This window comes from Gavia stellata, chromosome 10, assembly GCF_030936135.1.
Source record: "Gavia stellata isolate bGavSte3 chromosome 10, bGavSte3.hap2, whole genome shotgun sequence".
NCBI lineage: Eukaryota > Metazoa > Chordata > Aves > Gaviiformes > Gaviidae > Gavia > Gavia stellata.
Genome location: NC_082603.1, coordinates 34723439 through 34738618, shown reverse-complemented (window position 1 = coordinate 34738618; position 15180 = coordinate 34723439). Strand labels below are relative to the sequence as shown.

At 45.8% G+C, this 15180-nt stretch overlaps 1 protein-coding gene across 5 annotated transcripts in view; it reads right to left on the bottom strand.

Annotated features, from left to right (window-relative positions):
* Positions 1–1724: 1724 nt before the first annotated feature.
* The window catches only part of PDE4B (phosphodiesterase 4B), a 197182-nt gene continuing 183726 nt past the window's right edge, over positions 1725–15180 (bottom strand). For 4 of the 5 annotated variants that reach the window (XM_059822325.1, XM_059822328.1, XM_059822326.1 and 1 more), the window contains 9 exons: positions 14166–14259; positions 10477–10655; positions 9786–9884; positions 9483–9647; positions 8982–9081; positions 8120–8274; positions 7901–8023; positions 6678–6860; positions 1725–3794 (listed from right to left, as the gene is read on the bottom strand). In XM_059822325.1, coding sequence (XP_059678308.1) covers positions 3429–3794; positions 6678–6860; positions 7901–8023; positions 8120–8274; positions 8982–9081; positions 9483–9647; positions 9786–9884; positions 10477–10655; positions 14166–14259 — 1464 coding nt within the window. In that variant the 3' untranslated portion in view covers positions 1725–3428. Of the gene's footprint in view, positions 3795–6677; positions 6861–7900; positions 8024–8119; positions 8275–8981; positions 9082–9482; positions 9648–9785; positions 9885–10476; positions 10656–14165; positions 14260–15017; positions 15066–15180 lie in introns of those variants that run through there. The other variant, XM_009814698.2, reaches the window with a different exon arrangement.

Here is a 15180-nt window from a genome sequence, read left to right as displayed (position 1 = left end):
CTGGGCGCAGCCAGGACCTGCTGGGGGGGGTCACTGGGGGCAGCACCCACGGGGGGGACCACCGGGGCAGGAGCAGGCACCCATCAGCACTGTCCATCCGGGCCGCTAACGAGCGAGGAGGAAGCACCACATCGCTGCCGCCACGCGGACGTGCTTCCGATGCTGAAGGAAACCATGCAAATCCCACGGGGCGCTCGGGGCCAGCAGCAGTTTTGGACGTGAGGACGGTGAAGCAGAGCCAAGACGCGTTCCTCATCCCCTGAGGAAAGGAGGAAAACTGAGCCAGCACCTGAACTGGGATTTCCCACCCCAAAACCAGAGGGAAAGCAGGCAGGATTGGGGTTAGTTTTGCAACGTCGCTGCCATCGGAGCGTTTTCTCTGCCGCTGCTGAGAAGGAGAAGTGAAAGGAGGCTGTTATTTCAGCGCCAGAGCAACACCACCGTGTTTGCATGCACTCACGATGAAACCGCTGCCTGGCAGAACTAGGTCATTGGAAGGGAAAGAAAGCAAGCAAGCGAAGGCTGGCGGAGGGGAGGGGAGCACGCGTGGAGAGGGGGGGCCCGGGCAGAGCACCCCGTGCCCGTCTTGGCCCCGCACCCGAGCACACCACCTCCCTCCTAACACGTCCGCTGGCTGTGGCTTGGTGGTTCACCTGCAACTTCAGCTCTTTGCTGTCTGTCCTAGTTGGCCACTTTCTCCACACAGAACTGCAAATGTTTTTCCAGGCCAATAACCCGTTTCCCATCTCCGCACATCCCCGGGAGCCACGGGCACAGCGCCGGGCACGGCCTGGACGCAGCCGACACAAAGGCGCGTGTGAACGATGCACAGGGGTGAATTCACTGGAAAAAAGAGAAATTGGTATCGGCACTGCCAAAAAGTTTTCACCAGTGGTTCAAACCCTGGCAAGGTGCTGTGGGAGGCGTTGGGGCCGGTCGGCCCACGTCCAGTCCCCACGCCTGCCGCCGAGCCCGGGGTCAGCTGAGGCTGAAGCCCCCTTCCCCCTGCACCGGAGGTGTTCGCATGAAGGTGGGTTGGTGATCGCTGATCCCACGAAGGGCTGGGTGGGAAGGCAGGCGCGGGATGGGGGATCTGCGCTTTCATGTGGCTTCGTCTTGGAGACAGCGAGTCTGGGGAAAGCCCGCCCGAGACCCACGGGTGCTACAGCAGGGTCTCCTCCGGGCACCGCCCGCGCCGAGGGTGGCCCAGGGGGAGTCCCTGCTGGCACGGGGTCCCCGCCGTCCCTCGCCACCCCCCACTGCCTGCCGGCAGGATGTTTTTTTACTGGAAAGTCAGTTGTTTTGGGTCAGGCCGGGACATGAAAGCAGCCCGCGAGCCGGCCCCGGTGCCGCCCCGTGCCGGGCAAAGGCTGCGCTGCCGGCCGCAGCCATCGCCTTCCTGTCTGCACCGCCTTCCTGTCGCCGCTGCCACCGGCATCGGCCCCGCTCCGCCGCCGGCTGCCGCTCGGGAAGGCAAAGGCCTCGCAGCCGGCGCGATTGAGAGGGCAGCCGTGCCCTTTGGCTGCAGAAACCCTTCTCTTCCCGTCCGTAAGACAAGGGCTCCGCGTGTCTGCTGGGTTTCGGCCACGGGAGGGTTCAAGTTTTACTGCAGCCCCAGTGCCAGCCGGGTCCCAGCCGTGCACAGCGAGCGCAGCCGCCTTCGCCTGCGGTTGCGATACTGCCCACGCCGACCTGTTAAAAAAAGCAGCACGAAGAGCCGCAGGCAGGGTCATGCTTTCATTTATTCACTTCATATAAAAATCTCTTAAGAATGCATCTGAACACAATATATAATACTATAACATACATTGTGTGAAACTTTTGGAAACAATAAAATAACCACCTGGAACAATGCAGTGTTCAACAGACATACAAACCCATTGATCATGCACAACTGTGCTATTTTCATTAACTAGTTAGTCACAAGTTGGACCAAAAGCTTGAAACATATTTTACAAACTGAGATTGACACCGCTCACGATGCCGGACAAGCTTTGTCAGAAGAAGTTTCACAGCACAATTATTACATCAGTTCACATTTTTGTCATAGAAATTCACATTGGGTTGTTCAGAAATTGGAACGTGACATTTAAAAGCCGGCCCGTTCGTGGGGGTTTCTTTTTCTCGGTTCCCCCCCCTCCAGGTTTTCAGCACTTCCAACCGCTCGCCCGCTGCCCTGGGGTCCGGTGTCCCCCCCGCCGGCTCGCCGTGAAGACGAACCCCCCGCGGGCGGCTGCCACCCGAATGCCCTTCCTGGGTTGCGTCTGTCTCTTCAGCTATGTTCAGGTTCTTGTATTTTATGCAATACAAAAGGTTACAAGAAAAAAAGGCAACTCTTATTCCGAGTTTTCTACACAATTAACATCGCCGCCGACAGGCAATGTTAATTCATATAAATTAATAACTTACAAAACATTACAGTATATACATTACGTAATAAATACACTGTTATAAACAGTAATGGAGGTGTTAGAGCTCAAGGCAGTGCAGGAGGAGGATGGTGGGTCTAAACCTAGGAAACAGGAACGATAGGCGAGAGAAACACAAATATCTGAGCGTGCAATTTCCGCTGAGCCAAGGAGCTGCCGAGGGGGAACGCACGTCACACGCTGCCTTATCACGCTTACTTCTATAGGTACTGCGCTGTGCCATGGAAACAAACTACCCTCTATCCTGCGCACGACAAAAATAAAAGCCCGTTGAGGAAAAAATACTGTTATTCCTAGCAAGCGAACAGAGATGGTGCGCGATGGCATGACGTGACTTTAAATGGGACACCTGGGGTATGAAGACGACGATTAAAGGTGCAGTAAATGCAAAACAGAGGGTTTCCCTTCTATTTAGTCTGTAAAAGTGATTAACTGCAATAAAGTGACAGGTATTGCCCATGAAAAAAGGAAGACTGCTTCTTGTAACAGGAAGAATCAAAAAAGTATCCGTCAATTTTGAAACACTTTGTGTCGCTTTTTATACTAAACTCTGTGTATTTAATTAATAGACTCTTGAAAAGACATGAAAGTGTTTACAAAGAAGGCACACAGGTCTGCAGACAGGTGGTCAGGTGGACAGGTTTATATGGAGAGTTATTAATCAGTAGTTTCTATCAGTCTAACTGGTATAAATTCCAAAACTAACAGTATAAAATCTCTCAGTTGTGTGTCGTTTACTCTTCAGTCACGACCCAAGCCAGCTCCAGGACCACACGGTGCTCTTAGCTGACAAGGCTTAAACCACAATGTAAATCACCTGTTAATTTCCTGAGCAATCATTCACTACACGCTCTTTAACCCTGACTCCAATCTCAAGTAGCTGGGAAGATCTTTCAGCCAATGTTAGACACAGGCCTCAGACCCAGGCTGCAGGCCAGTCCGTGAGACTGCTTGCATGCTTGTTAAGTGTTTAAAATCCACTCACACAGGTACAGGGCATTATGTGTCGACAGGAGACGTATCTTCCGTCACAATTTCTATGTTCGCCTCCCTCTGTGAATCCTCTTCCCCTGGGTCGGCCACGGCCAGTGTCTTTGTATTGCTGAAGTAGCCGATGCTCTCACCATCCTTCTCCGGTCCATCTGAATCCTCCTCCTCCAGCGTCAGTTCAAACTGGAACTTCTCCATCAGGCTCTGACAGTCCCTGCCCCGCTCCTCCAGCGGAGGGGATGGGCTCTGAGGGATCATGCTCTGGTACCAGTTCCTGTTGTCCTCCAGCGTGTCCAGGATGTCCTGGGCATCGGGCTGCACCAGGTCAGCCCACGTCTCCCAGAGCGGATGGACGATGTAGTCAATGAATCCCACCTGAGAAACACAGGAACACGCACGCTTAGGGGAAGGGAACGGCTAGAGGCAGATGGGTGTCTAAAGAGCTCAAATGCTGCTAATACATGATTTTTACAAGCAAAATACCCACCTCAGAGCAAGCCCCCAAACCAGCACAGTCTCATCGCAGACATAACCATCCGGCACCCAAAGCTGCACCTACAATGCTGGACTAGGGTGACATCTCATCCAAATCAAACCTTGGATGAAAGTTTAACTACAAGCAGGAGCCACCGGGAAACTCAACGATGGAGCTGCCAATCCCATCCCTGCATGCACGCATGATTTTAAATATCCCTGTAGATGTTGGTTCCTGACTAGCGGGTCAACCCCTGCCCTGCAGAAGTCGGGGTAGAGCCATCGCTCTGAAGACAGAACATCCCACCGAGGGATGCCTCTTACCAGCTGTTAGGGCAGAGAGGCATTTTAGGTGATCATTGCCCTATCCGAAGCACTGAGGAAGTTTGCTGTCTCTCAGATAGGACTCCCCGATGACTGCGGACAAGGCTGGCGCATTTATGGCAGCTCTGCCGTTACCACAGGGTACTGATGTGGCTAGCGGCTCTGAAAACACCAGTGCTCCCATGGCGAGCAGCCGTCCTAACACCAAACACCACTGCTTTTACGGACTGAAGTTTGACCTTCAGGTGTATTTTACTATAGTGCGTAGTTTGTCCCTATTCTGAACTGTTTCATGGTCCTGCATCTTTAAACATTTCGGCATTTGCTGGACTTAGCAGTGCTAGGTTAACAGTTGGACTTGATGATCCTAAAGGCCTTTTCCAACCTAAACGATTCTATGATTCTATTTCTTCTCTACCCTGCCAAAGCAGCCACCGTGTTTCTCTGCAGAGCCAGCCAGGGTAGAGCTTTCCTTTCAGTTTGTTTTGGAAAGAGTGCAGAGAGCAGGTCAGCTCATCCCAAGAAGTACTCCTCCCGCACAAAGGCGGACAGACCGCTGTTGCTCGACTCCCATGGAGTAACGTGCCAGCGGTGGAAACAGTGAGGGTTGTGGCCGAGCCTGTCAGTCCTTCCGCCAGTTGGCGCGTAAGCTCCGAGCTAAATCATTTTTCAATTGTCTGACTAAGAGGACGTACGTCCAGGATGGAGAAAACTGAATGACCATAAAGAGGATTGAAATTCTTCCGTCTTGGCAGAATGTGTCACTTCTCTCCTCGCTCCGCTGGACAACATTTCTGTGCAGCAGGAAAATGGCTCTCAGAGGGGCCAGACTCAACGTGCAGATGTTTGCTTTGGAAATCACACATGCCTCCTTCAGACACAACAGGATGTCAATAGAACCATTAACATTCAATTGTAACATACTGTTGAGGCAGCTTAAACAAAAAGGTGATGAAAATTTCCTGCAGCACATGTTCCGGAGCACTTTTAAAGTGAAAAAAAATTCTCTATGGTTCGCTGATGGCTTCACCGCCACCCAAAACGCTCAAGGGCTATACAGCACCAATGGCTAGAGATCGGTTGCTTTGTAACCAGGTCAGTGTTTCTTTAAACAAACATCCCAAATCAGGGAATAGCTGGCCAGATGGCTGAGCACTGATCTTAAAATATTTTGATGTAAAGAGGTAGCATCTAGAGCTTTGAAATACTTGCATACTATTTTCCAATCAATTCCTTGTTTCACTCCAGAACAGACATGCCACCTCCCTTTCTCCTTTGCCACTAGTTGGGATTTCAATGGTAGCCATTTCGTGCCACTCCTGTTCTTTTTGCATAGCAAAAATGCCATTTTGAAACCTCTGTGAAGTGCAAATGTGAAACAAAAAATGAATTGGAGCTCACATGCGGCGCACATGGGCATTTGCTGGCCAAGCCTGGCCGAAGGATTCATTTCTTGTTAGGTTAACAAATAAGACAGATTTTTCCAACAAAATCACCATGCGGTTGAGTGAATAATTTTGAAACCACTTGGCTTAGCCCTAGAGGACATTTGGAAATAATTATCATCAATTTTGTTACTTATTCAAGCTGAAAAACCTCGATGATGACTTGCTCGAGTCATTTAAAAACAACAACCAAGACAACATTATATAAAGACTGGAATAAGTTTAGGTAAACATAAATTACCGGCTTCATTACAGACTAACAGGGTGAAATTTTACGGCCTGTGCTCCATGGGTCAGAACAAAATCTGACTGTGAAACCGTTTAATCTATGAATCAGAACTAGGGATGAGCCAGTTAATCTCAAAAAACAAGACATATCCAGCTCCTTTTAAGGCTTGTATTGACATACATAAATGTTTCTTTGACTTCGCCCGGCACACAGCAGCTCCATCAGACCTCTAACTTAACCGGCCAGATCATGCACTGCAAAACTGTTCTGCACGAGGCTGCGTAACGACTGACATCCAGACTTTTGCAGCACCCTGAAGTGGATCTGAGCTGGGAGAAGCCCCTAACCCTGCAGTTCAATGGGGCTGGCATTGCTATAAATGTCTAACACGGGGCATGACATCAGCAGGTTTAGGAGGTGCTAATTAAGGAGGCTGGAGGGCGTGAAGGCAGAAGAGACCTGGCAGAAGGAAGGGGAGATCAGAATTGCACTTCTCAAGCCTGGGGAACAAAAGGAAACCGACTCACTCTGGAAACTGGGACGCAAACAGGGCAAGATGAACACGCATTTGGAAATAAGGAGATGCCAAGGGGTACATAAACGCATCTGAACGGCTTCGCCAGGCTATATGAGCTTCAGGCACAGTTGGATGTCAGGGTCAATCAGAACCAACCCTCTGAACAGCTGGCTGTTTGCCTAATTGTGCTAGAGAAAGCAGATGAATTTTGTCTCCGCTTTAAAAATACAAGCTTAGGCAGTACAAAAATGCAGCTCACGGCCAATTACCTGTGATTTTTCCACTGACGCTGTGTGTTTGTCGCACATTGGACTGATTTCCATTCCTCTTTCTCGCTCTTTGTCTCCCTGCTGGAAGAACTCCTCCATGATCCTGTCCGTCCACTGCCGGTACAGCTCCAGAGACTTTGTGGGATTACTCAAGTCCGCGCAATGTACCATATTTCGGAGAACCTGCAATTACATTAATCAGAAAACTCATAAAATCAAATGGAAAAAGAGGATGGTTTCAAGCTGTATCTGCTTGCTTCATTCAGGACATTTAACCACAAGACTCTTTGATTATGCAACGGCCTATAAAATTATTAACATCAAAACATCTCCATATATGAGACTAGCTGCTACGGTCCACCTCAAAAGTAAAACATGCTATATGTTTTTCAGACAACTCGACACTTACCCAGGGTGCAGTTGTGGCAATGTTAATTGCATCATACAGGTTTTGTTTTTGAATGCAGGTGCTTCCCACCATTCAAAATTTATTTTCATGCTCTCAGATGGTTAAATGCTCCTACTTTATTAAATGAGTAATATCCCTTCCACACACACAAAAAATGTGCCTGACTAACTGTGGCCACAAGGATTTAGACAGCAACAGAGTGACCTGCTTTAACATAAGCAGTCTTAAATAAAAATGTAAAGAGAGTTTTCCCATGAGCCTGTTCTTAAGAAGCTGGCCATCAAAGTGGAGAGGAGATCAGGATGTATCTTGCCCTGCTAACTACGTAACCCCGTTCCAGTACTGCTTTGTCATTTCTGTAAACCAAGGATTAGATTAGATGGGGAACAGACTGTACACCATGAATTTCAGCTCAGTGTGAGAGTTGCTTCAGGTATGGAGTTACAAATTAAATTCTTGCAATCTCACAATGCTATAGCAATCTTGCTGTACTTTTTCAACAGGAGAAACACACGGGAGAAAGCCGCAAGGAAATTCAGGAGCCCTCAAAAACCCAGCCTTATAGATTCATCTCAAAAGAATGTGCATGTTTGCAGTTCCATGCTCTAAGCGTTAAAAACATAACCCCCTTCACCTAAAAGGTATGGGGCTACCTTGTACCTCTTTGTGGGGCAGAACAGAAGAAAATCATTGCTGAAAATTTCCGTCAGTAGCTTCTACATACGGTCCTTTTAAAAGCCACAGTGAAAACAAGAGGATGGTTTCTTCCACCCTGAACAAAATCCACAAAATCCAGGAAACTTGGCGGTCGTACCTGTATTCTGTCTGTGTAGTTGTCCAGAAGGAGGACTCCTGAACTGGTCACTTTCTTAGTTTCCACCATAGTCTTCAGATCAGCTAACAGACTCATATGCTTGGACATATCTGTTGCCAATACCTTTACAGAAGTGAAAACACAATCTCAGTACAGGCAACCATACAAAGAAGCCAGTTTTTTGTTTAAGATGAGGAGCAGGGTGTCCATAGTTCATACCATGTCGATCACCATCTTCCTGAGCGTCTGGCGCTGTTTCTTGGTCAGGTTCTGGAAGATGTCACAGTGCTCCTCTTGAAGCAGTTTGAAACCCACAGCGAGATGGTGGTTCTCCAAGACGGATTCATCATTGTACATCAGGGCTAGTTCGGAATCTAGCAAAGCAACATAAATATGTGACTCCGGCATGTGGAATGTGTGATTTCAAACAGCAAACGCTTGTCCTGGGTGCTGAAATGTTTATCTGTATGCTATAATTCGGGAAAAGTTTTCCTTTTTTGCTTCACGTGTGCCAAGAGCGTGCGGTTGTCTAATCCGAGCACATATGTATACAATATAAACAGCCCTTCGCTCGGCTCTAATGAACAAAATAGTACTTGGTTGACTTAGTTACGGGCTTCAGAATCACTGACAACAAAAAGCATGAATCCTGCAAACACGCTTTCCAAAAAAGAACAATACTCATATTTTGGAATCAAGATACATGCTTAGCCTGTTGCAGAACACAATATGAACCACAATATTTAGCTTTATCGTTGTCAATAGCAATAACATTATTTATCTTATATTAATGATAAAATTTGCACTCAGGACTGGAAGAATTATGATGCGTTAGCAAGTAGTAATATTCACAGGATTCAAGGGCACTTTGCAAATTGCACTACAATAGCTTCCTTTGTTAGGAATTTCATTTTAATTACTGCTTTATTTCAAAACATCTCAGTAGTTTACTGCACAATATTTTCAGAAAGCAATGCAGTCTGAAAGTCATAATTTGTGACCTCGCTGTAATGGAAAATGCATTTCCATTAGTTTCCAAGTTTGCAGATGAAATTATTACTGTATTTGAAACAAAACTCACTTGTATTAATAAGAAATTGGTTGGAGACACCGGGGTGATCCACATCATGAATTGCAGCTGCAAAAATTGCAGCAAGGATTTCCAAATCAGTGAAGACGGCCTAGGAAGGAAAAAAGGAATTTGTCAGTAAAGTCCTTATGTTTTATCTCTCAACAGTTTGAGAGGCTGATTTAGAAAAACGAATTGTGGTTTTTAAATTAGTTTTCTGAGGATAAGACATTTACTCAGAAGAAAGGTCTACAAGCAGCATGTGCTCTTCAAGATAAAACAGAGATTCCAGGCAAAGCGGCTGCTGAAATTTCTTAATGGTGATTTCCCTGGCAGTAAACTGAGCCCCCAGAAGAGCAGGCAGCAGACTGCTTTTTGCAAGTCTGAGTGCTACGCGTTAAGGTTTTTCTTCTATGTTCCCATCGGCAGTGTGCTGGTTTTTAAGCCGCCATCCCACATTAAACCACAACGATTGCCCAACACAAAGCACTTAGCTCAAACTAGGTAACTCACATCCAGCGCAGGAGTAGAGAGCAGAACGTGCGTGGACTGGGCAACATCAGCAGCGTGGAGGCTGTTGTGGTAAGCTACATCCGAATGGTAGTGGTCTTCTAGCGTCATCATGTATGTTACAAAAGTGTCTGATGAGATCTTGAATGTTTTTAGGAGATCTCGCTCCTGTATAATAAATGGTACAAGCATACATGCATATATCAAATAAGGATGTCATACGGTAGAAGGCGACAAAACAGAAAGCAATTAGAAACTAAAATAGCATTGTAAAGGAACAGCAAATTTCATCAGAAAATCACCAACCTGAAATATAGCGTACATAATGCAGGTGAGCGGCCTGTTGTGGGAATACCTTGCAACATTGAATATGTTGAGACCCCACTTATTCAGATCTTCCAGTTCCTTTTGAAAGGACAAAGAGAGAACAGTTGCAACATTTTTCAAGACAATTCTGCGTTTAGTACTTGCACCAAGTCTTTTGCATTTTCCAAAAGTTGAAAATGATGCAAATTCAATCTTCATTGTGGTAATTACGTAAGTGCACGAACACGCGTACTTAATAAAGTACATGAACAGAGTAACTGTGAAGGGCTGATGCCAAAGCACTTGTACAAGGATACGGCACTTCTCTGTGTGGCAGGGGAATTATTTGCGATGCCTGTTCCCAGGTAGCAAGAAGAAATGCCCTGACAGAGACAAAGGCCCCATAGCCAGTTTGCTGGACACAGGGTTGTTATATGTTTCTGTGTTTGATAATTGCTCTGCTCAGCCTTCATCACTTTTTTTTTAATATTCTAGGAATATTTTCAAGGAATTTATGAACATAGTATGTGCTGTTATGGCCTGGTACCATTTATTACAGCATTTGTAATGGCCACATCACTGCAGGGATACTGGTTCCAGTTTTATAAGGGGGGGGGCAGTCCACCCAGGCAGTCCGTCCCCAGCTTCCGGATATTACCGATTCTCTCAGAACCGCAAGAATCTGTCGTACCTTGGCCAGATGGTCTTCCTTTTCTGTTTTCACACCAAATCGTGAAATGCTGGTGTTATTTAAGCTTGAACTATGCATTAATTTTTTCACTCCACTAATCTGTGTCATGAGCTGCTGTTTTTTCTTCTTCTCTCTGTCTTTCTGGGTGGGAGAAGGAATCTCCACATCATTCTGCTTGTCTGTAACAAATAAAGGTGAAATGAGTCAACATCGTTTGCGGTGTAAGCACCCATCACAGCCCCCAAAATCAACCCTTAGCTTTGCTGATTAAGTGGCTCTGCACACCAGTTCAAACCCATGTGTTTCCGCTGGGCACCTTCTCTGATTTTGGGACCAAACTGAACCAAAATCAAAGTAAAACAGCCACATAACCTCTGTTTGCCCTCTGCAAGACCAAACCTTCCCACTGAGCCCTGCTGGGACATGAAGTGCCAGGCTGCTTTCATCTTAGCCATTGTAAAGCTGCCTCGCTTGGGGATACAGTGCGTGTCCAGGAGCCAGCTCTCCATGTCTGAAGGGCTCCAGGTTCTGCTTATGGCAAGATCTCAATTAATTTTTACTACCTATTTTCAGGAAAATAAAATATATATTCAAACAGCACATTTTTCCTCAATAAAGTACATAAGCATTTATTTTCACATTCACTCTGCTGATACTTATGAGGGCCAAATCTATCTCCATACCCCCTGCTCTTAAAACACCAACTCAATAACAAATCTGTGTCACTGATTTATTAAAGGTTTGCCCTTTACAAATATGTACAGTAGAACATATAATGCCCAGGCCACATTTCTATTGTCGTGCTTAGAGACAGCAGCAGTATTAGTGCACATTAAGTAGGCACCTAGTGGGGCACAAACTTGGCTGTGGAGATGTGTTTAATAAATAAATCTATCCACACATGCTACTTACTGCCTTTACAGCTGATTTATTTGCTGCATTAAAATGGCGATACGGTGGCTCATTACTTTCATACTAACCATTTTTTCATTAACTTTTAAAAAAGGCTACTATAATCTCTTTGCACCTTTGCATCTCTGAGGACCTCTGGAGGGACTAGGCATCTAGGCATTAGTTACTCTTGCCTTGGCTTAATTAAAAATCTCTGAAATAAGAACTACCAGTGTGTGTGCAACACTGCAATTAAGAAGGAAGCCATTATTCACAGCAACAGTCAAGCTGACATCAGTGGGTGTTTCCCTTGTGTGTTTTTGCTGAACAACAGAAGGACTTTCCTCTATATAATCTCCTTAGCAATGACTAACACTAAGGCAGCGTAAAATGGACATTCCTGAACAGAAATCTCTCATTTGTTAAATCATGGCTCCACGGTGGTGGCAGCAGCAACACTCCTCGCCCCTTAGGAAAGGGCACGTGCTGAAAGGCCATCGTGATCTTCCCTGTTTAGGTGATGTGGCCAACGATAAAAACATCGCTTTTCATCTTTGTCCTTCACACGGATGTAAAGCCGGCGTCCTTGCTCTCGCTGACCACATGGTGACTGCAGGACTGGCCCCGCTGCAGAGGGCATCATTCCTTGGTGCCTTCCTCAGCTCGTTTAATAAAGTCAAGAGACTGAATGAAGTCACGTGATCTGGTTTTAAAATCTGTTAAGTTATCCCCATCTAAAAAACGCTGTTTGGAGATAAACGAATGTCCTATCCACATATTTCCTTTTTTAGTTTGTGGCTGAGGGAACTGGGGTTCTTCAGTCTGGAGAAGAGGAGGCTGAGGGGACACCTCATCGCTCTCTACAACTCCCTGAAAGGGGGTTGCGGGGAGGTGGGTGTTGGTCTCTTCTCCCAAGCGACAGGACAAGAGGAGATGGCCTCAAGTTGTGCCAGGGGAGGTTCAGATTGGATATTAGGAAAAACTTCTTCACTGAAAGGGTTGTCAGACATTGGAAAAGGCTGTTCAGGGAGGTGGTGGAGTCACCATCCCTGGAGGTGTTCAAGGAAGGTGTGGAAGTGGCACTGCGGGACATGGTTTAGTGGGCATGGTGGGGTTGGGTTGATGGTTGGACTTGATGATCTGACAGGTCCTTTCCAACCTTAATGATTCTGTAACTTCCTCAGTTGTAGACTCCTCTTATTTTGTGTGTTCATTTAATTTTAAACCAGATTTTAGGGGGAGGAAAAAGTAATTCATAAAAATGTAACAGCGTGACTTCCTAAAAAAGCTTTAAGATCCTTTTAAAAGCTTTACTCATTTCTTTTTAATATGAGCAATCAAGTTGCAATCTGGCCCAATCTTAAGAGCCTGCACCACTCGGCATTAACACGGCCCTAAGTGGTTGAGTGGCCCTCATACTGCCACAAAACACAAGGACGTCACCGTTACAGAATACGTGAGAAGAAGCAGAGCGGGAATGAACAAGACCGTTGTCAAGACCTGCAAAGGGAAATGCAGTTACCTGACCCAGCCTGAGCACAGGGACTAATACAGCCCCATGAGCACCAGCAGCGGCTTCAGCTAATCAGCCCCTGCTGAGACACAGACTCCACTAACTTGAGCGTGTGTGTGGTTTATTAGTCTTATATCAGGTCCACAGTATCATGCCACAGAGGGTATTTATGCTGCAGCACATCCTGCTCCAGAGACATATGCCTACTGGCAAGAGCTGATGAACAACAAACTCCCTGAAAATGCCATGGTGGTCACGCTCCCCGGCGCGCTGTGTACGCTCCGGGCGCTCCAGCTGGAGAAGTGGCCTGCTGGCTGGCAACTAGGCAGTCTTGCTTCTATTCCCTATATTAATTCATGTTCTGGATGTCATGATTAAGCTGAGTGGTAAGACAGGGCCAATGGATTCCCACAAAGCAGCTACAGACTTAACACGGATTATTAAAGATGTGATGTGTCCTAAATGCACGCAGTAGTTCCAGTTGCAACTGGCTATTGAAATCACTTTAAAATCCCTTAATGGAAATAATTGCGTGTCATACAGTGAATGCGTTCTGGGCTGTCATAACCGCAGGGCATGAGTCCCTCACAAGCTCCGGCATCCCACATACACTCAGCATTTGAAGCTGTTGGACTCAGAGATATGTATACGAGGGTCCTCTGCTAAGCTTCGGTTTATATGCAAATGGTCACAAACTCTAAGCTGCTTGAAAACACAAAAAATTCTATTTTTTCATAACAAGTATATTGTGTAAACACAGAGGATTAATTCATGCCAGTAGTCCTAAGAGCTCCAACAAAACTAATGACATGCAAAATATTCTCTTTACCCTTTATTCTGACTTCCAGTGCAAAATGAGCAGATACGTAATATATAAAATGTCTGGGCTCAACCTACTTGTCTGAACCCTGTCTCTGAAGGGGGAAGATGCAGCTGTAAGAGGCAGTAGTTGCAAAGATGAGAGTATGCAGTTAGGCTTGTGTGACTTTGTCCTTTCCTTAAGGTCAACACAAAAATCAAATATTGCATAACGTAGCTACCGATAACTTAATTCAATCCGAACAGAAAAATCTTTTGATTTGGAGAAGGAATTCTTTTGTGGATAGACTTATTCAAACACTGTGTTATTTTCCTCTGCATATCCACTTTGAAAGTGAAAAATCAAAACATTTAAATAACGCTCTGCCCCAAAGGAAAACTGGGCACAAGCATTGACCGGTGGGTATTAGGCTGCCATTAATCGTTATCTTAGAGTCACCTGAAAGCTTGGGATGCAATGCCTTACCCAGGAAAGTGTTGGAAATGTACTCGGACACCTGGTTGCCAGAGCGGCTCATCTCGGAGAGGTGTGTCAGCTCCCGGTTCAGCATCCTCTTGAACTGGGAGGGGAAGAGCACATACACAAAGATGGCATTTTTCTGAATGCTTTTCCAAATTAATATGGCTCTAACTGTATCACAAGCAAGTCCACAAACAAGATGTTAAAAGCAAAATTCTGGAGATATTGTGAATGGAGTCAGCGACATATGGTTTCATTTCGATACTGTTCAGCATCATCATGACTAGGTATTTCTTTTCAGTACACTAAACTACAAAATGAATTTCCTCCAAAGATGGATATTAGTTTTTACTGTAACAAATGAGAAGATAACGTTTCAGGTAATCTCTCTGAAAGATCAAATTCTTCTACTGGTTTTAAATTCCACATCCCATAACCTTCTTTTGTTCTGAAAATTCTAAGTTTGCTCCATTTTGAATTATGCAAGTAAAAGACAACTGCATATCTTCAGAACAGAGCAGAGGAGAAATATGCCATAAATCTGAAGATCTGCTTGGATCATTACAGTAAAATGCAAGATTCAAGCATTTGTTCACCCAGATACACATGCTATGATCCTCCTAATTTTCTACACATTTTCATTGCTGCATCATTTTATCCCGCAACAGTGAATTCCCAAAGGGGAAAAAAATTTACATACATGTACGCCGCATGCACAGTACACACACATGTTTATCTCTTGCCATACAGTACACATAAATAACCATTTAAAAAGCATGTTTTCCTTACAGAGGTTTTATCCAAGCAATACAGCACAAAAAACCAGTCATTTTTAAGCCTTCAGGATTTAAAACCCACCTTAATGTAACCCCAAGATACAGATAACAAATAGTTTGCTTCAGGCATTTTGGAAAACTCCACGCCACCGTCCACAAATCCTCACGGAGAAATCGCCGGTCAGACAGGAGAGCTCCTCGGGCACACGGACAGCCCCCCTCCCCAGTCAATAAAAAAAAAAATA